This window comes from Orycteropus afer, unplaced genomic scaffold (assembly GCF_000298275.1).
Source record: "Orycteropus afer afer isolate SDZICR_OR568_19922 unplaced genomic scaffold, OryAfe1.0 scaffold00474, whole genome shotgun sequence".
Taxonomy (NCBI): domain Eukaryota; kingdom Metazoa; phylum Chordata; class Mammalia; order Tubulidentata; family Orycteropodidae; genus Orycteropus; species Orycteropus afer.
The window spans coordinates 394,006-418,686 of NW_006922061.1; the positions used below are offsets into that span (position 1 = coordinate 394,006).

The 24,681-nt window shown below is 39.6% G+C and overlaps 1 protein-coding gene across 1 annotated transcript in view; it reads right to left on the reverse strand.

Moving 5' to 3' along the window:
• Positions 1–17,251, reverse strand: part of SNAP47 (synaptosome associated protein 47) — a 59,766-nt gene extending 42,515 nt beyond the window's left edge. Inside the window, exons 1-2 of the mRNA XM_007954793.2 lie at positions 16,716–17,251; positions 1,066–1,556 (exon numbers count right to left, since the gene is read on the reverse strand). Of these exons, the coding sequence (XP_007952984.1) occupies positions 1,066–1,556; positions 16,716–17,215 (991 nt within the window). The 5' untranslated portion in view covers positions 17,216–17,251. The remainder of the gene's footprint in view (positions 1–1,065; positions 1,557–16,715) is intronic.
• Between the last annotated feature and the right edge of the window lie 7,430 nt (positions 17,252–24,681).

Here is a 24,681-nt window from a genome sequence, read left to right on the forward strand (position 1 = left end):
GACAAAGTATATGTAAACTGCTGTATGAAAAGTGAATTTACTCTGTAAATCTTCACTCAAATCCTAATAAAAAAAAAGATCCATATAAACACCCTTATGGCAAAACCAAGAAGTCAGATTATATATAAAGTTATTGAGTGCTAAAGGAGCCCTGGTGAGGCAGTGATTTAATGCTTAGCTGCTAAGCACGATGTTGGCATTGGACGTACCAACTGCTCCTCAGGAGAAATATGTATGAGTCTGCTTCTGTAAAGATTACATAAATCTTTGCCCTATGGGGCAGTTCTACTTTGTCCTATAAAGTCACTATGAGTCAGAATCAACCTGATGACAACGGTTTTTATCAAGTACAAGAGAGGCACTGGGATCTGAAATGCTTTGAAATATGGCAGACATGTGTAGTATCCATATATCCACGTGTGCCATGTACAACCCTGACCCTGGAATCACACTGAGCTAAACTCACACACAAGAGGATGTTCTCTCCACCCTGCCAGAGAAAGCAAATGGTTGGCTTCATAGCACAGTACTTTAATGATATTAGGAACCACACAAAAACCAATGCTGCATAGTTTTTAAAGATACAGATAACAAAATACATACCTGGAAGGTGGGCTGGAAAAACGTATATTAAATATCAAGGGAAATGGAGAGAGACTCAGTAAGGGTGAAGGTGAAATAGAAAGCCATCAGATCAGGCAGAGAAAGGATGCCAGCTACCTTTCTAAGACAGAAAAGACCCTAAAATGTTGGTTCTCAAATCAAACTGATGAAAGAGATAAGAGAACAAGATGAGGTAAAAATACTTAACTTGGAGCTTTTTCCTGTTCTAAAAGATTCACCAGAGCCATTTCCAAACTCTTCTGAAACCTACATTATCTATCAAGTGTACAATAACCTCAGTGATTTGATATTCACAGATGCCAAGTACCAAGGAAAACAGTTTGAAACTATTTTTAATTCCAAACCAGCCATTTCTTTAGGTGATATATGAGTTACCATTGGTGTGCTGAGTTTGATGGTATTTTAGAAGTCAGTGTACAGACTGTTTTGCTGGCTACTCACCTGCATGCCAAGGTGAGTAGCCCTTCTCTGCTGGGGAAGAGGCTCTAGTACTTCTGAGCATCAAGGCATCTTCTAAAAACTCAATCTTCTTGCTGAACTGCACTTCTAATATTGGGACAACCTCTGGCATTTTTGCAGATATCAAACGATAAGCTATGTCTGGCTTCCCGATAAATCGCTGGCGTATGCTAATCTCATAAGGTGTGTGAACCTTAATGTCATCTACATCATCTCTTTCAAATCTGTGCATGAGTAAAGAATTTGAGTCATGGACTTCCAAGCCAGAAACAAGGACGATAAGCTTTCCTGGTTTAACATTAGACTCTGTTCTTTGGGAAATAACAGCAGGAATTTTGATGACTACCCCTTCTTTTCCAAAAGCCTGAGAACTAGACATTGAGGCGCCTTCCTTGGGCTTTGTTTCTGATGATGTCTTCCAAAACTTGGAACTAAAAGGCCACCAAGAAGGAGATTCCAGTTCTGTCAGCAATCTAAAGGGCAAACAAAACAGAAAACTGGGGTCAATAAATTTTTAAATAGTAATAGTTATATTGAAAACTGCTTTGACCTTCATAAAGTACTATACCATGCTATAATATTTCTTTTCCACATGCATTCCATGAAGCAGAAAGAGCAGTAATTATTATTCCCATGTTTTAAAAGAAAAAACAGAGGCTCAGACCAGTGAGGAGATTTGTCTAGATATACTCAGCTAATCAGTAGTAAAGACACAACAAAAATGCACTTCTGACTAAAACATTGCTCTTTCTATACTATACTGCCTTGATCTGTATAATTTTAACTCAGAATAAATGCAAATTTCAATTTCTAGAATAACTATATAACAGGACTTTTGGAAATAATGGAAATGTTCTATATCTGCACTATCCAATACAGTATTAGGCTCACATGGTTACTGAGTACTTAAAATGTAGCCAATGCAATTGAATAAATGAATTTTTAGTTTAATTTATTTAAATGTGGCTAGGAGCTACTGTATTAGACAGCACAACTCTAAAGGAACCAATAATAACATGAACAGATATAGCTAAAAAGTCAAGAGAAGAAAAAAAAAAAGGACTAATAAAACAACATTTCACTGATCCAAAAGAAGGCAGGGAAAGAAAAACAAAGGAGCAATGAATAGATGGACCAAATAGAAAGCAAATAGCAAGATGGGGGAATTAATGGATTTAATTTGGTTTTTGGTTTATATCAGTAATCATATTAAATGTAAATGAATTAAATACTCTGATTAAAAGGAAAATTCTAAGCCTGAATTTTAAAAAACAAAAGTGACAGGACCCAGTTATGTCCTATTTACAAGAGACATACTATAAAGCCATAAATAGGTTGAAAGCAAAGGGACAGAAAAAGATCTATCATGCCAACAGTGAAGGTGAAGAAAAGGAGAATGTTGTTTCTAGGTACTGTTGAGTTGCAACCCTATGTACTCATAGCCATGTATACTAAATAAGTGACCCACAGAGACCCCATGTACAGAAGAATGAAACACTGCGCGATCCTGTGCGAGAATCACAATTATTGCTACACTTGAGCCATCACTGCAGTCACTGTGTCAATGCATCTTGTTGAGAGCCTCCCCCTTTTTCGCTGACCCTCCACTTCACCAAGCATGAGATCCTTCTCTAGGAAATGTTCTTTCTGACATGACCAAAGTAGGTGAGAGAAAGTCTGGCCATTCTCATTTCCCAGGAGCATTCTGGCTACGTTTCTTCCAGAACAGATATGGTACTTTCAGCATTCTTCACCAACACCACAACTCAAAAGCATCAACTCTTCTTCAGTCTTCCTTATTCATTGTCCGCTCTGACATGCATGTGAGGTGATTGAAAATACCATAGCTTGGGTTTGGCATACCTGAGTCTTCAAAGAAATATCTTTGCTCTTCACCACTTTAAACAGGTCTTTTGCAGCAGATTTGCTCAGCATAATATGCCATCTGATGTGTTGACTGCTGCTTCCATTGGTGCTGATTGTGGAACCAAGTAATATGAAATCTTTGACAACTTCAATCCTTTCTCCATTTATCATGCTGGTTATTGGTCCAGAAGGCTGACTGTTCAAACCCACCAGCCACTCGTCAGAAGACTGGGCAATCTACTTCCAAGGTAGTGATACCACCTTGAAAACCAAAGGATAAGTCACTATGAGTTAGATCCAACTCAACAGCAATGAGGATTTTTGTTTGTTTGTTTGTTTTGTTTTTATGTTGAGATGTAATCCATATTGAAGACTGTAGTCTTTAATCTTCATCAGTAAGTGCTTCAAGTCATCCTCACTTTCAGCAAGCATGGTTGTATCATCTGCATATTGCAGGTTATTATGAAGTCTTCCTCCAGTCCTGGTGTCATGTTCTTCTTCAGATAGTCCAGCTTCTCAGGTTACCTGCTCAGCATACAGATTGAATAAGTATGGTGAAAGGATACAACCACAAAGCACACCCTTCCTGATTTTAAACCACACAGTATCCCCATGTTGTGTTCAAACGACAGCCTCCTGGTCTAGGTACAGGTTCTTCATGAGTACAATTAAGTGTTCTGGATATCCCATTCTTCTCAATGTTACCCATAATTTGTTATGATCCACACAATCAAACACTTTTGTATAATCAATAAAACACAAGTAAACATCTTTCTGGTATTCTTTGCTTTGAGCCAAGATCCATCTGACATCAGCTATGATATCCCTCGCTCCACTTCCCCTTCAGAATCCAGCTTGCATTTCTGGAAGTTCTCTGTCAATATACTGCTGCAACCATTTTTGAATCATCTTCAGTAAGATTTTACTTGTGTGTGGTAACAATGATATTGTTTGATAATTTCCACATTCTGTGGGATCACCTTTCTTTGGAATGGATACAAATATGGATCTCTTCCAGACAGTTGGCCAGGTAGCTGTCTTCCAAATCTCTTGGCATAGCTGAGTGAGTGCCTCCAGCAGGGCATCCATTTGTTGAAACATCTCAATGAGCCTTCCATCAATTCCAGGAGCCTTGTTTTTTACCAATTCCTTCAGTGCAGCTTTGACTTCTTCCTTCAATACCATTGGTTCTTGATCATATGCCACCTCCTGAAAAGGATGAACATCGACCAATTCTTTTTGGTACAGTGATTGTGAGCATTTATTCAATCTTCTTTTGATGTTTCCTGCATCATTCAATATTTTGCCCATTGAATCTTTCAATATTGCAACTCAAGACCTGATTTTTGTTTTTTTCAGTTCTTTCAGCTTGAGAAATGCTGAGCGCATTTTTCCCTTTTGGCTTTCTAACTCCAGATCTTTGCACATTTCATTATAATAAGTGACTTTGTCTTCTCCAGCTGCTCTTTGAAATCTTCTGTTCATCTCTTTTGTCATTTCTTCCATTTACTTTAGCTACTCTCTGTTCAAAAGCAAGTTTCAGAGTCTCTTCTGACATCCATTTTGGTCTTTTCTTCCTTTTCTGTCTTTTTAATGACCTTTTGCTTTCTGCATGTATGATGTTCTTTATGTTATTCCACAATTCCTCTGGTTTTTGGTCATTGGTGTTCAATGGATCAAATCTAATCTCTAAGTTCAGGTAGGATATAATCAAGGTCATATTTTCACTCTTGTAAACTTGTTTTAATTGTCTTCAGCTTCAACTTGAATTTGCATATGAGCAATTGATGGTCTGTTCTATAGTCAACTTCTGGCCGAAGATACTGAGCTTCTCTATCGCCTCTTTCCACAGATGTAGTTGATCTGATTCCTGTGTATTCCATCTAGCGAATTTCATGTGTATAGCAATATAGCAACTGTTTTATGCTGTGTAAAAAAGGTATTTGCAATGAATAAGTCATTGTTCTTGCAAAATTCTATCATGCAATCTCCAGCATCATTTCTATCACCAAGGCCGTGTTTTCCAACTACCGGTGATTCTTCTTTATTTCCAACTTTTGCATTCTAATCACCAGTAACAGTCAACACATCTTAATTGCATGTTTGGTCAACTTCAGACTAGAGAAGTTGGTAAAACACTTCAATTTCCTCATCTTTGGCTTTGGTGGTCAGTGAGTAAATTTGAATAGTAGTAGTATCGACTGGTCTTCCTTGCAGGCATATGGATATTATCCTATTACTGACAGCACTGTACTTCAGGACAGATCTTGAAACATTCTTTGTAATGATGAATGCCACGCCATTCCCTTCAATTTGGCATTCCTGACACAGTAGATCATATGGCTGTCTGATTCAAAATGGCCAAAACCAGTCCATTTCAGCTCATTAATGCCTTAGATAGTGATCTCTATGCCTTCCATTTCATCTGTGACAACTTCCAGTTTTCCTAGATTCATACTTAATACATTCCATGTTCCAAATGATGTGTGCAGCTGTCTCTTCCCATTTTGAGTCATGTCACATTAGCAAATGGAGGTCTGAAAAGCTTTACTCCATCCCCATCATTAAGCTTGACTCTACTTTGAGGAGGCAGCTTTTCCCCAGTCATATTTTGAGTGTCTTCTCACCTGAGGGGCTTATCCTCTGGCACTGTAACAGACAATTTTTTAGGGCTATTCATAAAGTTTTCTAATAATATATCAGTGTTTCACTGGCCAATTCTTTGAGAAGTAGATGGCCCCTTTCTTCTCCCAAGTCTGTCTCAGTCTGGAATCTCTGCTGAAACCTGTCCGCCATTGGTGACCCTGCTAGTATTTGAAATACAGGTGACATAGCCTCCAGTCTCACAGCAACATGCAAGCCACCACAGTATGACAAACTGATAGATGAGCAGTGGTGGTAAAGCAGAAGGTCATCAAAATAAGGGAAATTCTCAGTGAGATGGACTGACCCAATAACCACACAATGAACTCAAACATATCAAAAACCATGAAAACAGCATTGGACTGGGCAATGTTTCCTTCTATTTTACATTATGTCACCATCGATCAGAGTTGACTCGATGGCAACTAACAATAATAACAAGTTTATATGACATAGAGGCATAAGTTTATATGACACTGACATGAATTATTTCTACAGCATTTCAAAACAGAGATAACAAACTCCCTACTCATATAATAATTTACTAAGCTTTTCACCAACTGTATATAGTCAGAAAAGTCTACTTTATTAAGCCAATTTTTCTTTGCCAATGCCTTCTAACCAAAGGACCTTGTGTTTTCCAGAGAAAAACAGTCTTATCATTTCATATAAATACCTTTTGGTTATTTTAAGGTATTTATGACCAACTCTCATTTCTGCTCTTCTTGAGGCTATGCACCTTTGATTCTCTTTCATAAGACAGTTTTAAGTTCCTTCAATTTCCTATTAATTCTTCATTTTCTCCATGTTCTCTGAGAATGTGGATATAATACTTCAACTTTAGTGTGATACTTCTATTCATCCTAAAAGGGAGTAGAATAAAACCAACTTTCTAAGATCACATAAGGTTATTTTGTCAACCACACAGTTTGTTCACACAAGATTTAAAGTCTTTATATACAATTATTTTTTGTGTATAACACACCCATACATATAATGTGCTTATAATAATGCTCTTCGGAAACTGACATGGGAGGGGGTGGTTCTTGGTTTGCAAAAAAAAAAAAAAAAAAGGACAGTGCATGTTATTTATGTAGAAATATCCAGACTCAGATTTTCTTTTTCTTACATATGTTCTAAGTTTCTTGTAAGGTCTGGAGGCTGGAATCCACATTTTGAAGACAACTGATTGTTTAAATCTAGAAGTGCTATCATGGGAAAGGAACCAGACAATCTCATTCTGCAGAGGGCAGTTCTCAAAGATTTCTGACCACAGCCCTTTAAGCAGAACAAAGACGTCACAGTCCATGTAGCCTGCCATTGGGAAAGAATTCTGATAACAATTAATTATAAAGGAATACAATAATAAAAATACAAACAGGCATACAGCAGGCATTAGCATTAAAGTGTTTATTCTCATTATTCTAAGTGGAATGGTGCTCACTCTGGTGAGATATCATGAGAACTGAATTCAGCAGCCCCAGAAGAGGACAGCCAAGACTCAGCAATGGGTAGTTCTTGGAGAGACAATTTACCCCAGAACAGACTGAGAAATGAAGGATGGATGGCATAGGGAAATAGTGCGATTGATGTAGTGATGACCCTTCTAAAGGAAAAAGTAGGCAACAATGGGGACACAGGGGTATCAAGTTCCAAAAAAAGTGGGAGGGCAATTATCAGGAGAACCACTGAAGAGACTCCACCTTCACAGATGCAGAAGCTCAGGGTCTATTCACTCTGTTGTTAGGTGCTGTCGAGTAGGGTTCAACTCACAGCAACCTTATGTACAAAAGAACAGAACACTGCACAATCCTGTGCCATCCTCATAATCGTTGCCATGCTTAAGCACATCATTGCAGCCACTGTGTCAATCTACCTCATTGAGGGGCTTCCCCTTTCTTCACTCTCTACATTACCAAGCATGATATCCTTTTCCCGGAATGGTCCCTTCTGACAACATGACCAAAGTACGTAAGACGAAGTCTGGCCATTCTCACTTCCAAGGACCATTCCAGTAGCCCTTTTTCCAGGATAGATTTGTTCATTTTTCTGGCAGTCCATGATATTTTCAGTTCTCTTTCCCAGCACCACAATTCAAAGGCATCAATTCTCCTCAGGTCTTCCTTATTTATTGTTCAGCTTTCACATGCCTGTGTTGTTGTTGTTATGTGCTGTCGAGTCAGACCCGACTCATAGCGACCCCTCCTTTGGTTTTCAAGGTGGTATTACTACTACAGAAGTAGATTTCCCAACCTTCCTTCCAAGGAGTGGCTGGTGGGTTTGAACCACCAGCCTTCTGGTTAGCAGTCAAGTGCCTTAGGCACTATGCTACCAGAGCTCCTTTCAAATGCCTATGAGGCCATTAAAAATACCATGGCTTGGGTCAAGCACACCTTAGTTTTCAGAGTGACATCTTTGCTTCTTAACACTTTAGAAAGGTCTTTTGCAGCAGATTTGCCCAGGGCAAAAGAACGCTTGATTTCCTGACTGCTGCTTCCATGGGTGTTGACTGTGTATCCAAGTAAAATCAAATCCCTGACAACTTCAATATTTTCTCCATTTATGATAATACTGCTTATTGGTCGTTGTGAGGATTTGCATGTTCTTTATGGTGAGGTGTAATCCATACAGAAGACTGTAGTCTTTCATCTTCATCAGTAAGTGCTTCAAGTCATCTTCACTTTCAGCAAGCAAGGTTGTGTCATTTGCATATCATAGGTGGTTTATCAGCCTACCTCCAATTCTAAGGCTGCATTCTTATTCATATAGTCCAGCTCTATTCACTTCTATGGAAGGAAGATTGGGTAATCCTACTTCCGTAGTGATACTGCCTCGGAAACCCAAGGAGGGGTCGCTATGAGTCAGCCGACTTGATGGCACATAACAACAACAACAACAACAACATTCACTTCTACAGGAAGTCAGTGGGGTGGGACCTGACAGGTACTTCAGGTTTGACTGAAGGTGGGTGTAGTGTGCTGAAAGTAGGAGAATGAAGGAAAAATCTGCATCCTGGACAAGGAGACAAACCCAAGGCCTTTCCCACACTAGGTTCCCAGAATGTTGGTAGCCATGTGTTATAGTTGGAGCTGTGTTGTCAACTTGGCTGGACTAAAATTCTGTGTGGTTTAAGCTGTTGTGATGTGGTTATTCCCATGATGGCATCAGATGATTATGTTTTGAGCAGGCAACCTGTTGAAAGGGCGTTTCCCTAGGGGTGTGGCCTGCTTCCAGTATATCCATGGACATCCTGGGAAAAGAGACATTCTTCTGTGGATCAGGATTCTGTTGTGCTGCCTACAACTGTGAGTGAACAATCCACCACATTCGGCCTGGAGATCTTGGATTTGTCATTTGTTGGAGTCAACAGCTGGTATACTGCCTGCCAGCCTTGAGCTCCTTAGCCCCTGTGGCTGTAAGAGTCAGGAAAAGCCTCCAGCTTGACGTAGAATAGCCTCCAGCTTGACGTAGAAAAGCCTCCAGCTTGACGTTTGATCCAGGAACTTTGGACTTGCCAGCTTCTTTAAGTCTGTGAGCCATTTTCCTAAGATAAATTTATCTATATATACATATAGATAAGCTTTACTGGTTTTGTTTCTCTGGAAAACCCAGTCTAACACACCATGTTAATACCTTCCAGGCAAGAGAGTATAAGTTCCTTTTCTGGCCTAAAGATCCCCAGTAAAAGAGCCCAGCCGATGACAAGCCCCACCAACACAGGAAGCCACAGATCACTAGACATTAGAGGAATGCTTCCAACAAAAAGGACAGAAACCAAAACAAACTGACAGAAAAAAAGCACACTGGAAGAACCAGATACAACTCAGGGATAAAAAAAACTCTTAAAACCATTTCTCCAAAAGAGTAAAAAAAAGAGAACCTACAGATTGGGAAAAAATATTCAATAATGATATATTTAACAAGGGACTTATCTCTAAAATTTACAGAAAACCCCAACACCTCAATATCAAAAAGACAGACAATCCAATTTAAAAATGGGCAGATGATATGAACAGACCAAAGAAGATATTCAGGTGGCCAACAAACACAGAACAAGATGCACGTGATCCTTAGCCATTAAACCAACCAAACAAACAAACAAACAAACTCAGTGCCTTCAAGTCGATTCAACTCATAGTGATCCCTCCTTGGGTACCAAGGCAGTATATCTAAGGAAGATTTCCCAATCTTTCTTTGAGGAGTGGCTGACGGGTTTGAACCACTAGTCTTCTAGGGCTCTACGATGCAAATCAAAACAACAATGATATATCACCTCACCCCAGCAACAATAACAAAGTTCAACAAGAGAAAAAATAACAAATGCTGGCAAGAAAGTGGAGAGATTAGGACTCTCATATACTGCTGGTAGGACTGTAAACTGATACAACTATTGTGGAAAAATGATATGGTAATTCCTTAAGAAGTAAGAAATAGAAATACCATTTGATTCAGCAATCTCATTGTTGTTGTTGTTGTTAGGTGCCATCAAGTAGTCTCTGACTCATAGTAACCCTATGCACAGCAGAACGAAACACCACCCAGTCCCACGCCAGCTCCGTGATCCTTGCTACACTTGAGCTCATCACCACAGCCACTATGTCAATCCATCTCCTTGAGGGCCTTCCACTCTTTCCAAGCATGACATCCTTCTCCAGGGAACAGTCCCTTCTGATAACATGACCAAAGTAGGTGAGACAAAGTCTGGCCATTCTCATTTCCAATAAGCATTCCAACTGCACTTCCTCCAGGACAGAATTGTTAGTTCTTTCAGTACATGGTACTTTCAGCATTCTTCACCAGTGCCACAATTCAAAAGATCAATTCTTCAGTCTTCCATATTCATTGTCTAGCTCTCACATGCATATCAGGCAATTGAAAATATCATGGCTTGTGTTGGACACACCTTAGTCCTCAAGGAGACATCTTTGCTCCTCAGCACTTGAAAGAGGTCCTTTGCAGCCAACTTGCCCTGTGCTATACCTTGTTTGATGTCCTGACAGCTGCTTCCATTGGCGTCTGTTGCAGAACCAAGCAACGTGTAGCCTTTGACAACTTCAATCTTTTTGCCATTTATAGTGATAGTGCTAATAGGTCCAGTTGTGAGGATTTTTGTTTCTAACTATTGAGATGTAATCCACTGCAGACTGTATTTTTCAATCTTCTTCAGTAAGTGCTTCAAGTCATCCTCACTTTCAGCAAGCAAAGTTGTGTCATCATCATATCGTAGGTTGTTAATGATTCTTCCTCCAATCCTGATGCCATGTTCTTCCTCATACAGTCCAGCTTCTCAGATTATTTGCTCAGCATATACACTGAATAAGTATGGTGAAAGGATACAACCCTGAGGCACTCCCTTCTTGATTTTAAACCATGTAGTGTTCCCTTGTTCCATTTGAACAACAGCCTCCTGATCACAGTACAGGTTCCTCATGAAAACAATCAAATGTTCAGGAATTTCCATTCTTCTCAATGTTATTCACAATTTGTTATGATCCACACAATCAAAAATGCTTTTGCATAGTCAAGAAAGCACAAGTAAACATCTTTCTGGTATTCTTTGCTTTGAGTCAAGATCCATCTCACATTAGCAGTGATATCCCTTGTTCCATGTCCTCTTCTAAATCCAGTTTACACCTCTGGAAGTTCTCTGTCAATGTACTGCTACAACCGTTTTTCAATTACCTTCAGTAAGATTTTACTTGCATGCGATATTAATGATATTGTTCAATGATTTCCATAGTCTGTGGGATTACCTTTCTTTGCACTGGCTACAATATGGATCTCTTCCAAATCAGCTGGCCCGGTAGCTGTCTTCCAAATCTCTTGGCATAATCGAGTGAATGCTGCCTGGGGCATCTGTTTGGGAATTCCATCTCCCCATCTCAATGGGGATTCCATCAATTCCTGGAACCTTGTTCTTAACCAATTTCTTCAGTACAGCTTTAACTTCTTCCTTCAGTAGCATTGGTTCTTGATCATATGCCACCTCCTGAACTGGATGAACATCAACCAATTCTTTTTGTTACAGTGACTCTGTGTATTCCTTCCATCTTCTTTTGATGCTTCCTGCATCATTCAAGGGAGCTCTGGTAGCACAGTGCCTAAGGCACTTGACTGCTAACCAGAAGGCTGATGGTTCAAATCTACCAGCCACTCCTCAGAAGGAAGGTTGGGCAATCTACTTCTGTAGTGATACTGCCTTGGAAACCCAAGGAGGGGTGGATATGAGTCAGGTCTGACTCCACGTCACATAACAACAACAAAGCATCATTCAATATTTTCCCCACAGAATTTTCAGTATTCAGTATTCAGTATTTCTATCACCAGGGTAATTTGAGGCTTAAATATTTTCCTCAGTTCTTTCAGCTTAAGAAATGCCGAGCATGTTCTTCCCTTTCGGTTTTCAACTCCAGGTCTTTGCACATTTCATCATCGTAACTGGCTTTGTCTGCTTTAGCTGCTCTTTGAGATCTTCTGTTCAGCTCTTTTATCTTGTCATTACTTCCATTTGCTTTAGCAATGAATAAGTCATTGGTCTTGCAAATTTCTACCATGCGATGATGTCCAGCATTATTTCTGTCACCAAGGCCAAATTTTTCAACTACCAGTGATTCTTCATTTCCAACTTTTGCATTCCAGTCACCAGTGATAATTAACACATCTTGATTGCATGTTCGGTCAATTTCAGACTGCAGAAGCTGATAAAAATCTTCAATTTCCTCATCTTTGGCTTTGGTGGTTGGGGCATAAATTTGAATAATAGTCATATTAACGGGTCTTCCTTGTAGGCATATGGATATTATCCTATCACTAAAAGCACTTCAGGACAGATCTTGAAACATCCTTTGTGATGATGAATGCCATGTCATTTCTCTCCAAATTGTTTTTCCCAGCATAGTAGATCATATGGTTGTCTGATTCAAAATGGCCAAAACCAGTCCATTTCAGCTCACTAATGCCTAGGATAGCAATCTTCATGCGTTCCCTTTCATTTTTGACAACTTCCAATTTTCCTAGATTCAAACTTCGTATAGTCCACATTCCAATTAATAATGGACGTTTGCAGCTGTTTCTCCTCCATTTGAGTCATGCCACATCAGCAAATGGAGATCTTGAAAGCTTTACTTTATCCATATCAGTAAGGCTGGTTCTACTCTGATGATGTAGCTCTTTCCCCATCCTATTTTGAGAGCCTTCCAACCTAAAAGGCTCGTCTTCCTGCACTATATCAGACAGTGTTTCTGGGCTATACATAAAGTTGCACAGTCATGTATCAGACAGTGTTTCTCTGCTATTCATAAGGTTTTCCCTGGCCAATTCTTTGAGAAGTCGATGGCTTCTTCCTTCTTCCTAGTCTGTCTCACTCTGCAAGTCGTGCTGAAACCTGTGCACCAAGTGCAACCCCACTGGCCTTTGAAACACTGGTGGCACAGCCTCAAGCCTCACAGCAACACACCACCACAGTAGGACAAACCAACAGACAAGTTTGCCTCCCTTAGCTGTTCGAAACCTTTCCACCCTCCCCTTACCTAGATCTCTGCCCCTTTCCCGCCAGTTGGGGTTGGGGCCTGTATCCCTCCCCTTACCTGGATCCCTGCTGCTGTTCCTCACTCTATTTTGGTCCCCCTGGCTTTTCTCTCCTTTCCCCTGCTTTCCTGCCACCTGGAGGGGGTGGGACCCGGGTCCCTCCCCTTACCTGGATCCCTGCCGCTGCTTCCTCACTCTGTACCATTACCCTCTGTCCCTAGCAATCCCATTACTAGGTATATATCCTAAAGAAGTGAGAGTCAGGACATGAACAGATATATGCACACCCATATTCATCACAGCACTATTCACAATAGCAGAGATGGAAACAGCCTAAGTGTCCATCAATGGAGGAATGGAAAACCAAACTATGGTTTATATGGTACATATACACAATGGAATGCTGTGCAATGCTAAAGAATAATGCAGATACCACAAAACACTTCATAACATGAATGGACTTGAAAGACACTATGCTGAGTGAAATAAGTCAATCACAGAAGGAAAAATATTGTATTAGTCCACTATTGTAAAAAGTCAAGAAAATGTTTACATATAGAAGGAAACTTTCTTTGTTGGTTTACCAGGGATAGGAGGGGAGGGGAAAACTGCTAGATAGGTAAGAAAAAAAATGAAAGAAAGAAATGACAACACAGACAGGGAAATAGTGAAATTTAACCCATCATCAAACATATGCCACACACACACACGCACGCACACACAAACACACAAAAAAATTAAAATTAAAACAAGACTACCATAATATCCTAAGAGATAAGAAAGTTTGACAACCATGAAATGAGAACAGGATACAATCCAAAAGGAACATTTAGAGAACAAAAAATAATTCTTGGAGTTAAAAACAAAAAGGCAACAGAAATAAAAGGGTAGGAAGATAAAATTGAGGAAATATAAAATAGAAAAAGAGAAGAAAAAATGAGAAGAAAGATATTAGAACAACAGCCCAGAAGATATTTCTAAGATATGAAAGTTCCAGAAAGAGCAAATTACAAAAACTGAGTGGAAGAAATTATCAAATAAATAATACAAGAAAACTTCCCCATATCTGAAGGACAAATTAACACAGTTTGAATTAAAAAGGAGCCACGCCAAAGAATGTCATGAAACATCAGAACACGACTATGGTGGCCTTGTTTATACCCTTCCTATTCATATTTTCATATTTCAGTTATACTAGTGTTTTTCCTATGGTGCTATTTTGCATATTTTTAAAATTTTTTACAAACGGTATCATGCCATATATATCTACTTACACCTTGCTTTAAAAAAAAACATTGGGGGATTTATCTGAATTGATGCATGTAGATCTAATGTAGAACAGTTAACATGTAAGAAAGCTTGCAAAGACTAACTGCTGTAACAAAGAACTCCCTACATTTTAATGGATTAACCAAATAAAGGTTCATCTCTTGTTCACATCACAATCTAAATAAGGGCTCTGCTCTGGGTGTCATTTGGGGTCCCAAACTCCTCTTAGTCTATATTCTCCCTAGGGCCTTCGAGCCCTCTTGAGGATTCTCTGAGAGGACTTTTAGGGAGAAGGTGTTGTAGAGAGCTACATAACATTGGCCCACATTCCATTAACCAGAATTCAAACAAATGATCTCTCACCTAACTGAAAGGGAGGCTGGGAACACCATCTAGCTGTGTTCCTAGGAAGAAACATCACATAAGGCTTAGTGAACTTACACCTTATCTGATACAAGCATAAACTTTTTAAGGGTAAGAATAGCGTCTTTTTCCTCGCAGCTCTAACAGTGCCCTTCACACAGTACGTAATTGAGAAATGAGTATTCAAGAAATAGCAAAGCAGGGGATAACCTAGAGATAAAGTGAGTCTCACAAATAATAGCCATGCAACACTGATCTAACAAATCCTCAGTTTCAAGTTATCACTGAGAGGCTGATACCAAGATCTCACTACAACTCTCTATGAGCTAAAAATGACAAAGAACCACATTTCCTAACCTATCAAATAACTCTTCTGACATAGGTAAGAATTTATATCAGGATATACAAAGTGTAGTTGCGGTGAATTGCTTGATGTGGCCCTTCTAGCCATTGTCCTCCATTCTGTGATGTATTGTAAATCCCATTATCCATGCCTGTTTGGGGTGGTGTGGTAGATAAGGTCAGGTATCAACTTGGGTGGGCAGCTGGTAGTAGTCATTCCTATAATGACTGGCAATCGGCTCTGTGATGGGATTTGCCTTGAGCTGCTGATTGTTAAAGCCATCCACTTAGGTTATTTCTGTTGGGGCAACATAGATGGAATGTATCTTCAGTCCTGCCTTGCTGGGGTATAATTCAAATCACTACCCTACGCGTCTTGGAGGATAGACTGACGAATCTCCTGGGAAGATTCGCCCTCCTCTTGCTCCGGTTTTGTGTCTTGGCTCATCCTCATCTCACTCCTGGATTTGGGACAGCAGCCATCATCTGATCTGCTGATCGAGGTTCATCAAACCCCAAGAATTGGGAGGATCCTCCAGACCTACTCATGGACCTGGGACTTGCCAGCCTGCCAGCCTTCACCACTACTATGTGAGACGAACCCTTGGGTGACTGTGAGTTCTGTGAGGCATTACAGCAAAATACAGAACTCTAAGACTGGAGAAATTACTGGGAGGAGGAGGAGGAATTAATGTCTGAAATGATGGAGTGGTACGGTAGTTTGGACATTTGGGACATCTTTAATCTCTGCCTCATGGGGACCGGCCTTGTGCTGATCTTTCTGAGAGAAATTGTTCAAGCAGTAGCATACTGAAGTGGTTCTCAAAATATAATCCAGGAACCCTGACGGTCTTTAACACCAAGACATTATTTGGCTTTTTCACTGTCATTCTCATGAGCATACATTAGAAATTTTTTCTAGAGGCTACATGATATGTGATATCATAACAGGCTACAGAATCAGATATGAGAATCTAGATGCCTACTAGTAAACAGATTTGAAAAAAATTTAAGAGTGCTACTCTTCTGACTAAATACTTTTTGCTTTAGAAATGTATTTTTCATTAAAAAATGTTATTTATGTTACTATATCATGAGTTTACTGTTGTTTTTAAATGAATAAATAATTTTTAAAAGTTGTTTCTATTTCTAATACAGTAAACATTGATAGCTATAACCCACATAAACAAAAGCTCTTTGGGATCCTCAATTTTTAAGTGTAAAAGGATCCTGAGACCAGAAAGTTCAAAAAAGTTAATTCACGAGCCAAATCACTTCAGCTAAAACCAAGATGCCATTTCTTAGTGCATGTGACTTTGCTTCTCTGCCTCAGTTTCCCCATATGTAAAATGAAGTTAACAGCAACACGTTCTTCTTGGCTTGTTTGGTGACTGAAGGAGGTAATCCTCACTAAAGACTTCAACAGTACCTGGCACATAGTACTTTGTAAGTGCTAGATCCCCAAAGCACCAAGCCCAGAGTTAACAGTATACAACAAGTATACAACCAATGTTTTCAGAACGGTGAATGTGTATTATATAGGGAACAATGGAAAACATACAAAACATTAGCAATCCAAAGGTCAAGCTATACTGAGAATAAATAAAAGTAATTTACTATACCTGTCAGCCACATCCAGGTCAGATTCAATCTTGTCTAGCCCTTCCATGATGTTATCAAACTGCTCACCCTGATGCTGGAGAACTTTCGCTGTATCTTCCAAACGCTTCTGGGAACACGCCATCAAACCAGTCAGTTCCTTCCCCTTGGTCATAGGGGAGGATGACGCCTCAACAGTAGCTCCTGGCTGAGGTAACAGAAGCTCTCTCCAGAAATGCTCAATGATATTGAAAACAGCATTTCGACTAGGCTGTAAGGAACTAAACCAGTGCTTAATATGATCCTTTTCCAAGATGGTGACAGAACTGAAGATAAAATGGGAAGCCTCTTTCTTGATCTCAATTATACTAGTAAGGGGAAAGCTGACAAGAATTTTGCCAGTTTTATCAGTGATAAATTTTAGTGAAAGAGAAGTTAATAAAAGTTTCCCAGAGATCCATCGTTTCTCAGATTCTAAGTAGTAGGAGCATGGCCAGGTGTGGATACAGATGTCTTTGCTCATCTGTTTCCTAGTTCAGGTTGCCACCAAGGTCACAGCCTCTGCATCTAAAAGGAAAGGATACAAAATAATGGGTAGGTGAGGGTGAAGATGTAGCAAGTACACTTAGAACTAAAGACACTAGGAAATTAACAAGCAAGGTATACCTACTGTTAGGGATTAAATTATGTCCCCAAAAAATATGTGTTGTAAATCTTAAGCTCTATGCCTGTGGTTATAATCGCATCTGTGAATGGGCTGTCTTTATTTTGTTAATGAGGCAGGATTAGTGTAGAATATATGTTTAATCAATCACTTTTAAGATATAAAAGATATTAAGAAAGCCAATAGAGGAGAGATGGGTAACACAGATGCTAAGACACATGGAGATCTCCTAGGAACCAGGAAGAAGCTGAAGAGACAAGGACATTTCTGCCGAGCTGACAGAGAGAGAAAGCCTTCTGCTAGAAACAGCACTCTAAATTCACACTTCTAGCCTTCTAACCTGTGAGAAAACAAATTTCTGCTTGTTCAAGGCATCCACTTCTGGTTTTTCTGTTAGAGCAATACTAGGTAACTATGACAAATGCTAACACTGCTTTGGGCTCTGAGCATACCGAAGACTTTAGAACCTGGCCAGATTTTCTATCTGTTCTCTGTACATCAAGGGTTCTGCCACCAACTCTGTGACAGGCAAAATACTGTCACCATCCCTACTACAGAATAAAGATTGAACTTTACCAAAACCTGTCTGAATTTTGTCCCCAGTTTCTGGGAAGTTACCTCTAAACCCTTAGATCTTCCCCAGTGACTGGAGTGCTGTTATTATTCATGGTGGGCCCCTTTGACCTTACCTGTTTATTAACAAGGTAACATAACCTATGGTGTGGGCTGGCCAAGAGTGATGGAAAGACCCACCAAAGCCAGAAAGATCCATATCATCCAGCCTCCAGGAAGGGGAAAGGGAGCTGGAGATTGACTTCAATCATGTGGCCAGTGATTTACTCAATTCTGCCTATGTAATAAGACCTCAATAAAAATTCTGGATGTTGAAGTTCAGGTGAGATTCCCTGATTAACAATATTCTAAATGTATCAACCTGCCAAGAGGATGATGTATCCCTAGTGTTCTGGTTACCTAGTGCCGCTCTGACAAGAATATACCACAAATGGGATGGCTTGAACAAACAGTAGTTTATTCCTCACAGTTTAGGAGGCTAGAAGCCCAAGTTCAAAGTGCCAGGCCCTAGGGGCTAAGAGAAAGCCCCTTGACCTGCCTCTTGCTCCAGGCCTACTGAAGCTACAGGCATCTCTTCACTCAGGCAGCTACTGGCTGTTGAGGCTAACAAGCCCAAGGTTGACAAATAAAATGGCACAGTCCAATGTTACCAAACCACACGGCAGGCCATTCATTCAAGTCCATTAAAAGTCCCAAGGTCAGTCAGGCTACTGAGCAATGACACGGCTACGTGCAGAGTTCAAGCACGGTGTAATCTAAAGACCATTCCCCAAGGCTTCTCCTTATATATGGGAAGCAGACCACATACCCAAAAGCAGCTACTGAGCTGCTCACAGTACATTCCACCATGGAGTTGATTACCAGTCTCATCACGGGGAATAACTACATTCAGCTGCCCAGCCACTCAACCAGGCCCAGCCAGGTTGACACACAAACTTAACTACCACACCTAGGAACACAGTAGCTTCATATTTGATAAAGGATCCTGGAACCAAAAGGTTTGAAAGCCACTGGTGTAATAGGTTAGAAAATAGGTTCTGGGGCCAAATACCTTCATTTCAAATCTACTTGCCCCAGAGCTGCTTTTCTTAGTTTTGACTGTTAATTCATTCTCAGATCCTACACATAAGCACTACATTTTGGCTATGATTGACCCTGTTGTTACACATCCATTACAAGTTTTTAAACTAACATTCCTCTTTAGAAATTTTTAAAAATCTATTCAATTATCTGGAGAAAATAATCCTATGGACTAAAAGTTTGTGCTTTTTTCTCTCTCTCTCTTCAAATTCCAACTAATTCTAGAGGTACCTTGGAAGAATAGCCTGGCGATCTACTTCAGAAAAATCACAGCCAATGAAAACTCTATGGAGAGCAGTTCTAATCATGAAACACATGGGATGCCATGAATTGGAATCAACTTGACAACACCTGGTTTTCTTTGGTTCTATAAAACTATATAGCTTACTTACATACACATGCACACACACACGCATGTATGTATATATAGTTTTATAAAAACTAACTCACTGCCATCAAGTCAGTTCCAACTCAAAATGACCCCTCCTTGGGTTGTGGAGGTGGTATCTCTACAGAAGTAGATTACCCATCCTTCCTTCCAAGGAGTGGCTAGGGGGTTTGAACTGCCAGCCTTTTGGTTAGCAGTCAAATAAATGCCTTAGGCACTACACCATCAGAGCTCCCATAGTTTTATATAGTTATAAATAATGAAGGTATACTATTCATATTTTCATATCTACGTTTATATTTATCAACAAAGTTTGAGAAGTCACAGATGCCAGATTTGAAAAAAATCCTTATAGAACATTTAGTCCAACCCTCTCATTGTACAGATAAAGAACATAAGGTCAAAAAGGATGAAGACCTTGTATAAAGTCAAACCACAAATTCATGACACTTACAGAGCCAGAACCAAGCTAAAATCTACTCCAGTGCTCTTTCAAGTAGTGGTCCAACTGCAATATGGTATTTCTCCTACTCTTCACACACACACTGACACACACTCATATTTAAAAAAAAAAAAACGCACTGCCATGGAGTAGGATTCAACTCATAGTGACCCCTCCTTGGATTTCCAAGATGGTACCACACAGAAGTAGATTGCCCAACCTTCCTTCCGAGGAGTGGCTGGTAGGTTTGAACCATCAGCCTTCTGGTTAGCAGTCAAACGCCTTAGGCACTATGCCACCAAAGCTCCTACACACTCATATGGTACCTCACTATTTATGATGGCACTTTACTTTTAAAAACAGAAAAATAGCTGCTATTATCCCTTAAACTATTAAAAAGTATGGACTTCCCACAGCATGATTACAGGCTACAGGGATTCTTTTCACTCAGTCAGTAAACAAAATTATAAGCCCCTACTATGCACCAGATGCCATGCTGGACTTCAAGTATACAAGGAAAAAGATAAACACAGTCCCTGGCTCATGACGATATGAGTCAAATGGAATTCTATCAATTTACTCATTTGGTTGTACTATAGAGAACTCTTCAATATAATTACTAAACTAGGCACACCAAACCAAGCACTGCAAGGCTAGACAAAACATATACAAGACACTTCTTGAAGAACCTGTGTCAAAATAAGATTTTTAATTATACAAAAACAAAAGAGAATAAGCAATGTATTTGAGTCCTCGTGGTTCAGTGATTACAGTGCTCAGCTGCTAACTAAAAGGTCTGGAGTTTAAACTCACCAGCTGCCCCATGGAAAAAAGATGTAGCAGTCTGCCTCCATAAAGATTACAGCCTTGGAAACCCTTTAGAGTAGTCTACTATTACCAAATACTAAGTGATTTGATGCAAACCAAACCCCAAAGCTTATAGAAATGCTAAGGGAATGAAGAAAGACTTCCTTTTCGACTCTTACCTAGAATACGGCAGTGGTTTAACTGGTCTCCCTGCCTGCCTTTGGCACCATGGTACTCCAAAGCATCCTCCTACAGTTACCACAACTTTACTTCTGAAATGCTAAGGACCCCACCACCCACTACATAGCCATAGCCGCCTTCCTCCCTTTTGAGGGTATTACAGACCTCATATATACTTACAGTATAATAATCTCTATATTTGACTGGAAGCTTTTTGAGTGCAAGGACCATATCTTACTCATTATCCTAACTCAGTGAATATTTCATGACTGAATGAATGGGACAAACATTCATGATTTATGGTATCTGTTCAGCTGGCACCCTGAGGGGCATGACTGAGGTCAATACTACAGTGAGTCTCATCCTGCTGTTTGGATCCTATTGATGGTAGGACTAACATAATTAACTAAATATAGTATTAGTTCAATTCTGTATGAAACAAAGTGAACAGATTTGGTTCCAATCACATTAATCAGAGCGGCTGATGAAGTGACATACTTATGGGAAAATTCACTAGCCACAATGTAGAACTATGAGTGGATATTGTTGGGAGGCAGTGATGTTTCCACATGTCATATGATAGTTTTTGTCCCAGACTGTCTTTTAAAGGATGTTTGCACAGCAAATTCCTTAGAGCTAGACAGGATAGCTCCTGCCTAGTCAGAGAGGAGATTTGTATCTTGACCAAGATACTAAAGATACTGTCTCCCTTGGGGACAATGGTTAGGCAAGTCTGTTAGCAGTCCCTTTAAAGATTATGAGTTACCTAAGCTCATGGTTCTTCAATTATGACAGAAACCAATTGTGTTTTGGTGTCCATTTAGGCTCTCTGCATCACCCCCACAGGACTTAGGAACCAAAGGAATAGACAGAAACAAAAATTCTGCTATGCCATGAGTAATAAAGTCCTTTGTCTTTGACCCAGGATCTCATGTTTTTGCCAGCATCCATGAAATGGTGGCAAGCTAACTTCCCAGACTTTTCATAGTTCCTGACAGTGATTTATACCACAAAGGTCATTTTGCTTTAGGGTATAGATTCTTCATACTAGAATTTTTCTCTCTAAAACCCCAAATCCACTGCCATCAAGTCAATTCTGACTCATAGTAACCTCGCAGGAAAGAGTTAAACTGCCCTGTAGTGTTTCCAAGGCTGTAAATCTTTCTGGAAGCATACTGCCTCATCTTTCGTCCATGGAGCAGCTGGTGGCTTCAAACTGCCAACCTTTTACTTAGAAGCCCAATGCTTGAACCACAGTGCCACAACAGCTCTTTCTTCTCTCTGATATAATTAAATATCTAATACTAGGAAAACAGAAATGATGGCTCAATTAAATAAGATGAAGAGAGAGATATCCTATTTATGGAAGCCTGATTAATGGAAAGAATAGAATAATATAATAATATTAAACAAGCTCATAGAACTAAAGGAAGACAAAGATGAACTAAAAGAAATGAGGAAAACCAGAAACCAATCAGAAATACTGGAATTGAGACAATAACTGAAACGAGAAACTCTATGGAAGGTTTCAAGAATACAGTTGAATAAGCAGAAGAAAGCACCAGTAAAAAGAAAGATAAAATAACTAAAATATTAGAGGGTGAAGAACAAAAGGGAGAAAGATCAACAATGCAGAGCACAGTTTAATGAAACTATGGGATAACACCAAGTAAACCAAAACAAACGTCATGGGAATAGCAGAAAGAGAAGAGAAAGGGACTGAAAATTTTGGGGGAGAAATTATGGCATAAAACTTTCCAAGTGTGACATAAGACATACAACTAGATATGCCAGAAGCTCAACAAACTCCACATAGGCTAAATCCAAATAAGTATATACCAAGACACATCATAACTAGGCTCTCAAAAAAATCAATGAAAAGGGACTTCTGGCAAGATGGGGAAATAGGCAGACAAGCTACACAGACCCTCTGCAACAAAGAAATGAGAAACCAACTGAAACATATACAGAAGACACTCCTAGAATCCTAAGCTTTGAAGAGAAAGATAGAGAAGTGGATTAAATACCAACTAGTAGAAGATCCTGAATGAAAACGGTGAATAAGGAGAGAAACAGAGCTGTGGACTGCCAGCTTCCCAAGGGCACAGCCATTTTGAACATTGGCAAGCGGCTTCGTGATCGAGGAGTAACCTAACAGTTAGCTCTAATCACCAAGGATTGCATGTGCAAGGACTGACTGCACTGGTGTCTGACAACTAGAAAGGAAAACAGAGCTGTGGACTGCCGGCTATCCTGAGGGTGCAACAATTTTGAATATTTGCAAGCAGCACAGCCATTTTGAATATAATCAAGCGACATTCTGAATATAAGCAAGCAGCACTCTGACCAGGGCAGCAACCTAAGAATAGGCTCCTCTTCCTGAGGACAGCACGAACAAGCACACTGGAGAGTGACTAGAAAGGTATGATATTCCCCTTGTTACACTTATACTCCATACCCTCTTGGTGAACAGAGGTGTGGCCACCCCTCCATCCACCCACCTTTTTGACCAACAGTAATTCCATCCTGGTCTATGTACTGACAGAACATGGGTATGCTGCCCAGCCCCCTACAGTTTTGTTTTTTTATTCTTTTTTGTTTCCTTTCTTCCTTTTCATTTATTTTTTTTCTCTTTTCTATCCCTGGTTCCCTTCTTTTTTCTTTCTTTTCTTATTTTGGATCTTCCCATCACTTGTTTTTCCTTTTGCAGTTTTCCCATTTTTTTCTTTACTCTTCTTTCATTCTTCCTCTTTTCTCTCATTACCCCCCTCCCCAGATATTGTGGGTTGTTTTTTTCCCCCATCTCTTTTTCTCATTATCTTCTTTTTTTAATACATTTAAAATTTTTTTCTCAACGAATTGAGATGGATGAAAAACACTGACAAAATTAAGGAAAACATAGAAGAAACTCTAGAACAATGTAGAAAAATAAATTTATCACCTTTCCTTCTTTTTTTTTTTTTTTTTGTAATTGGTCCTGTTTTTTTATGCAGTTTGTGTTTTTTGTTCTCATTTTTTTTTTTTTTGGTGTTTTTTTTTTTTTTTTTTTTTGCCTAACTGAATGGGAGACAGCAACTGTTCCCACACAATCCAACCATAACTGTACCTCCTGCAACCCCACGCACTGAGTGAGGGCTACCATTTGCTCCTGGCACCAACTGACCAATGACAGAAGGCTGCCAATACCAGCTCAACTCACTCTCAACTGCTCTCCACAAATAGCTAACAGAAATCTGTGAACACACTCTCATTCTCTACCACACCCACTAGAGGACAGGTGGTGAGTGGCTAAGTGCTACCAGCTAGCAAATAGAAGACCACAGTACCCTGCTCATACAGATATATCAAAACAAAATAAAGGGAAAAAAAATCTTGGGTGAATTACACCAACATACAACCACAAATTAAACATAAGTACAACAATATCACAATGTCTTGGAGACAACTGACCACTCCAGTCTACACAAAGAAGCAGGATAAAGCAGTACAAACAAGGGACCAGGATACAGAGCCAGAAAACCTCCTTGTGGAAGCAGCAGCATTGGAACTCCCTGATAAGAATTCAAAAGAATTATATTTAGGTCACATCAACAAACTGAGATACAGATGAAGGAAAACAATGACAAAATTAAGGAAAACACAGAAGAAACTCTAGAACGATTTAGGAAAATAATACAAGAACAAACTGGCAATATAAATAAAAAATTAGAAATAATACAAAAATAGAGTTCCAGCAAGATGGCGGACTAGTCAGAAGGACTGCACAGACCCTCTTCAACAAAGAAAAGGGAAACCAATTAACACAGACACAGAAGATAATTGTGGAACCCTGAGCCTTGAAGGGAAGGATACAGA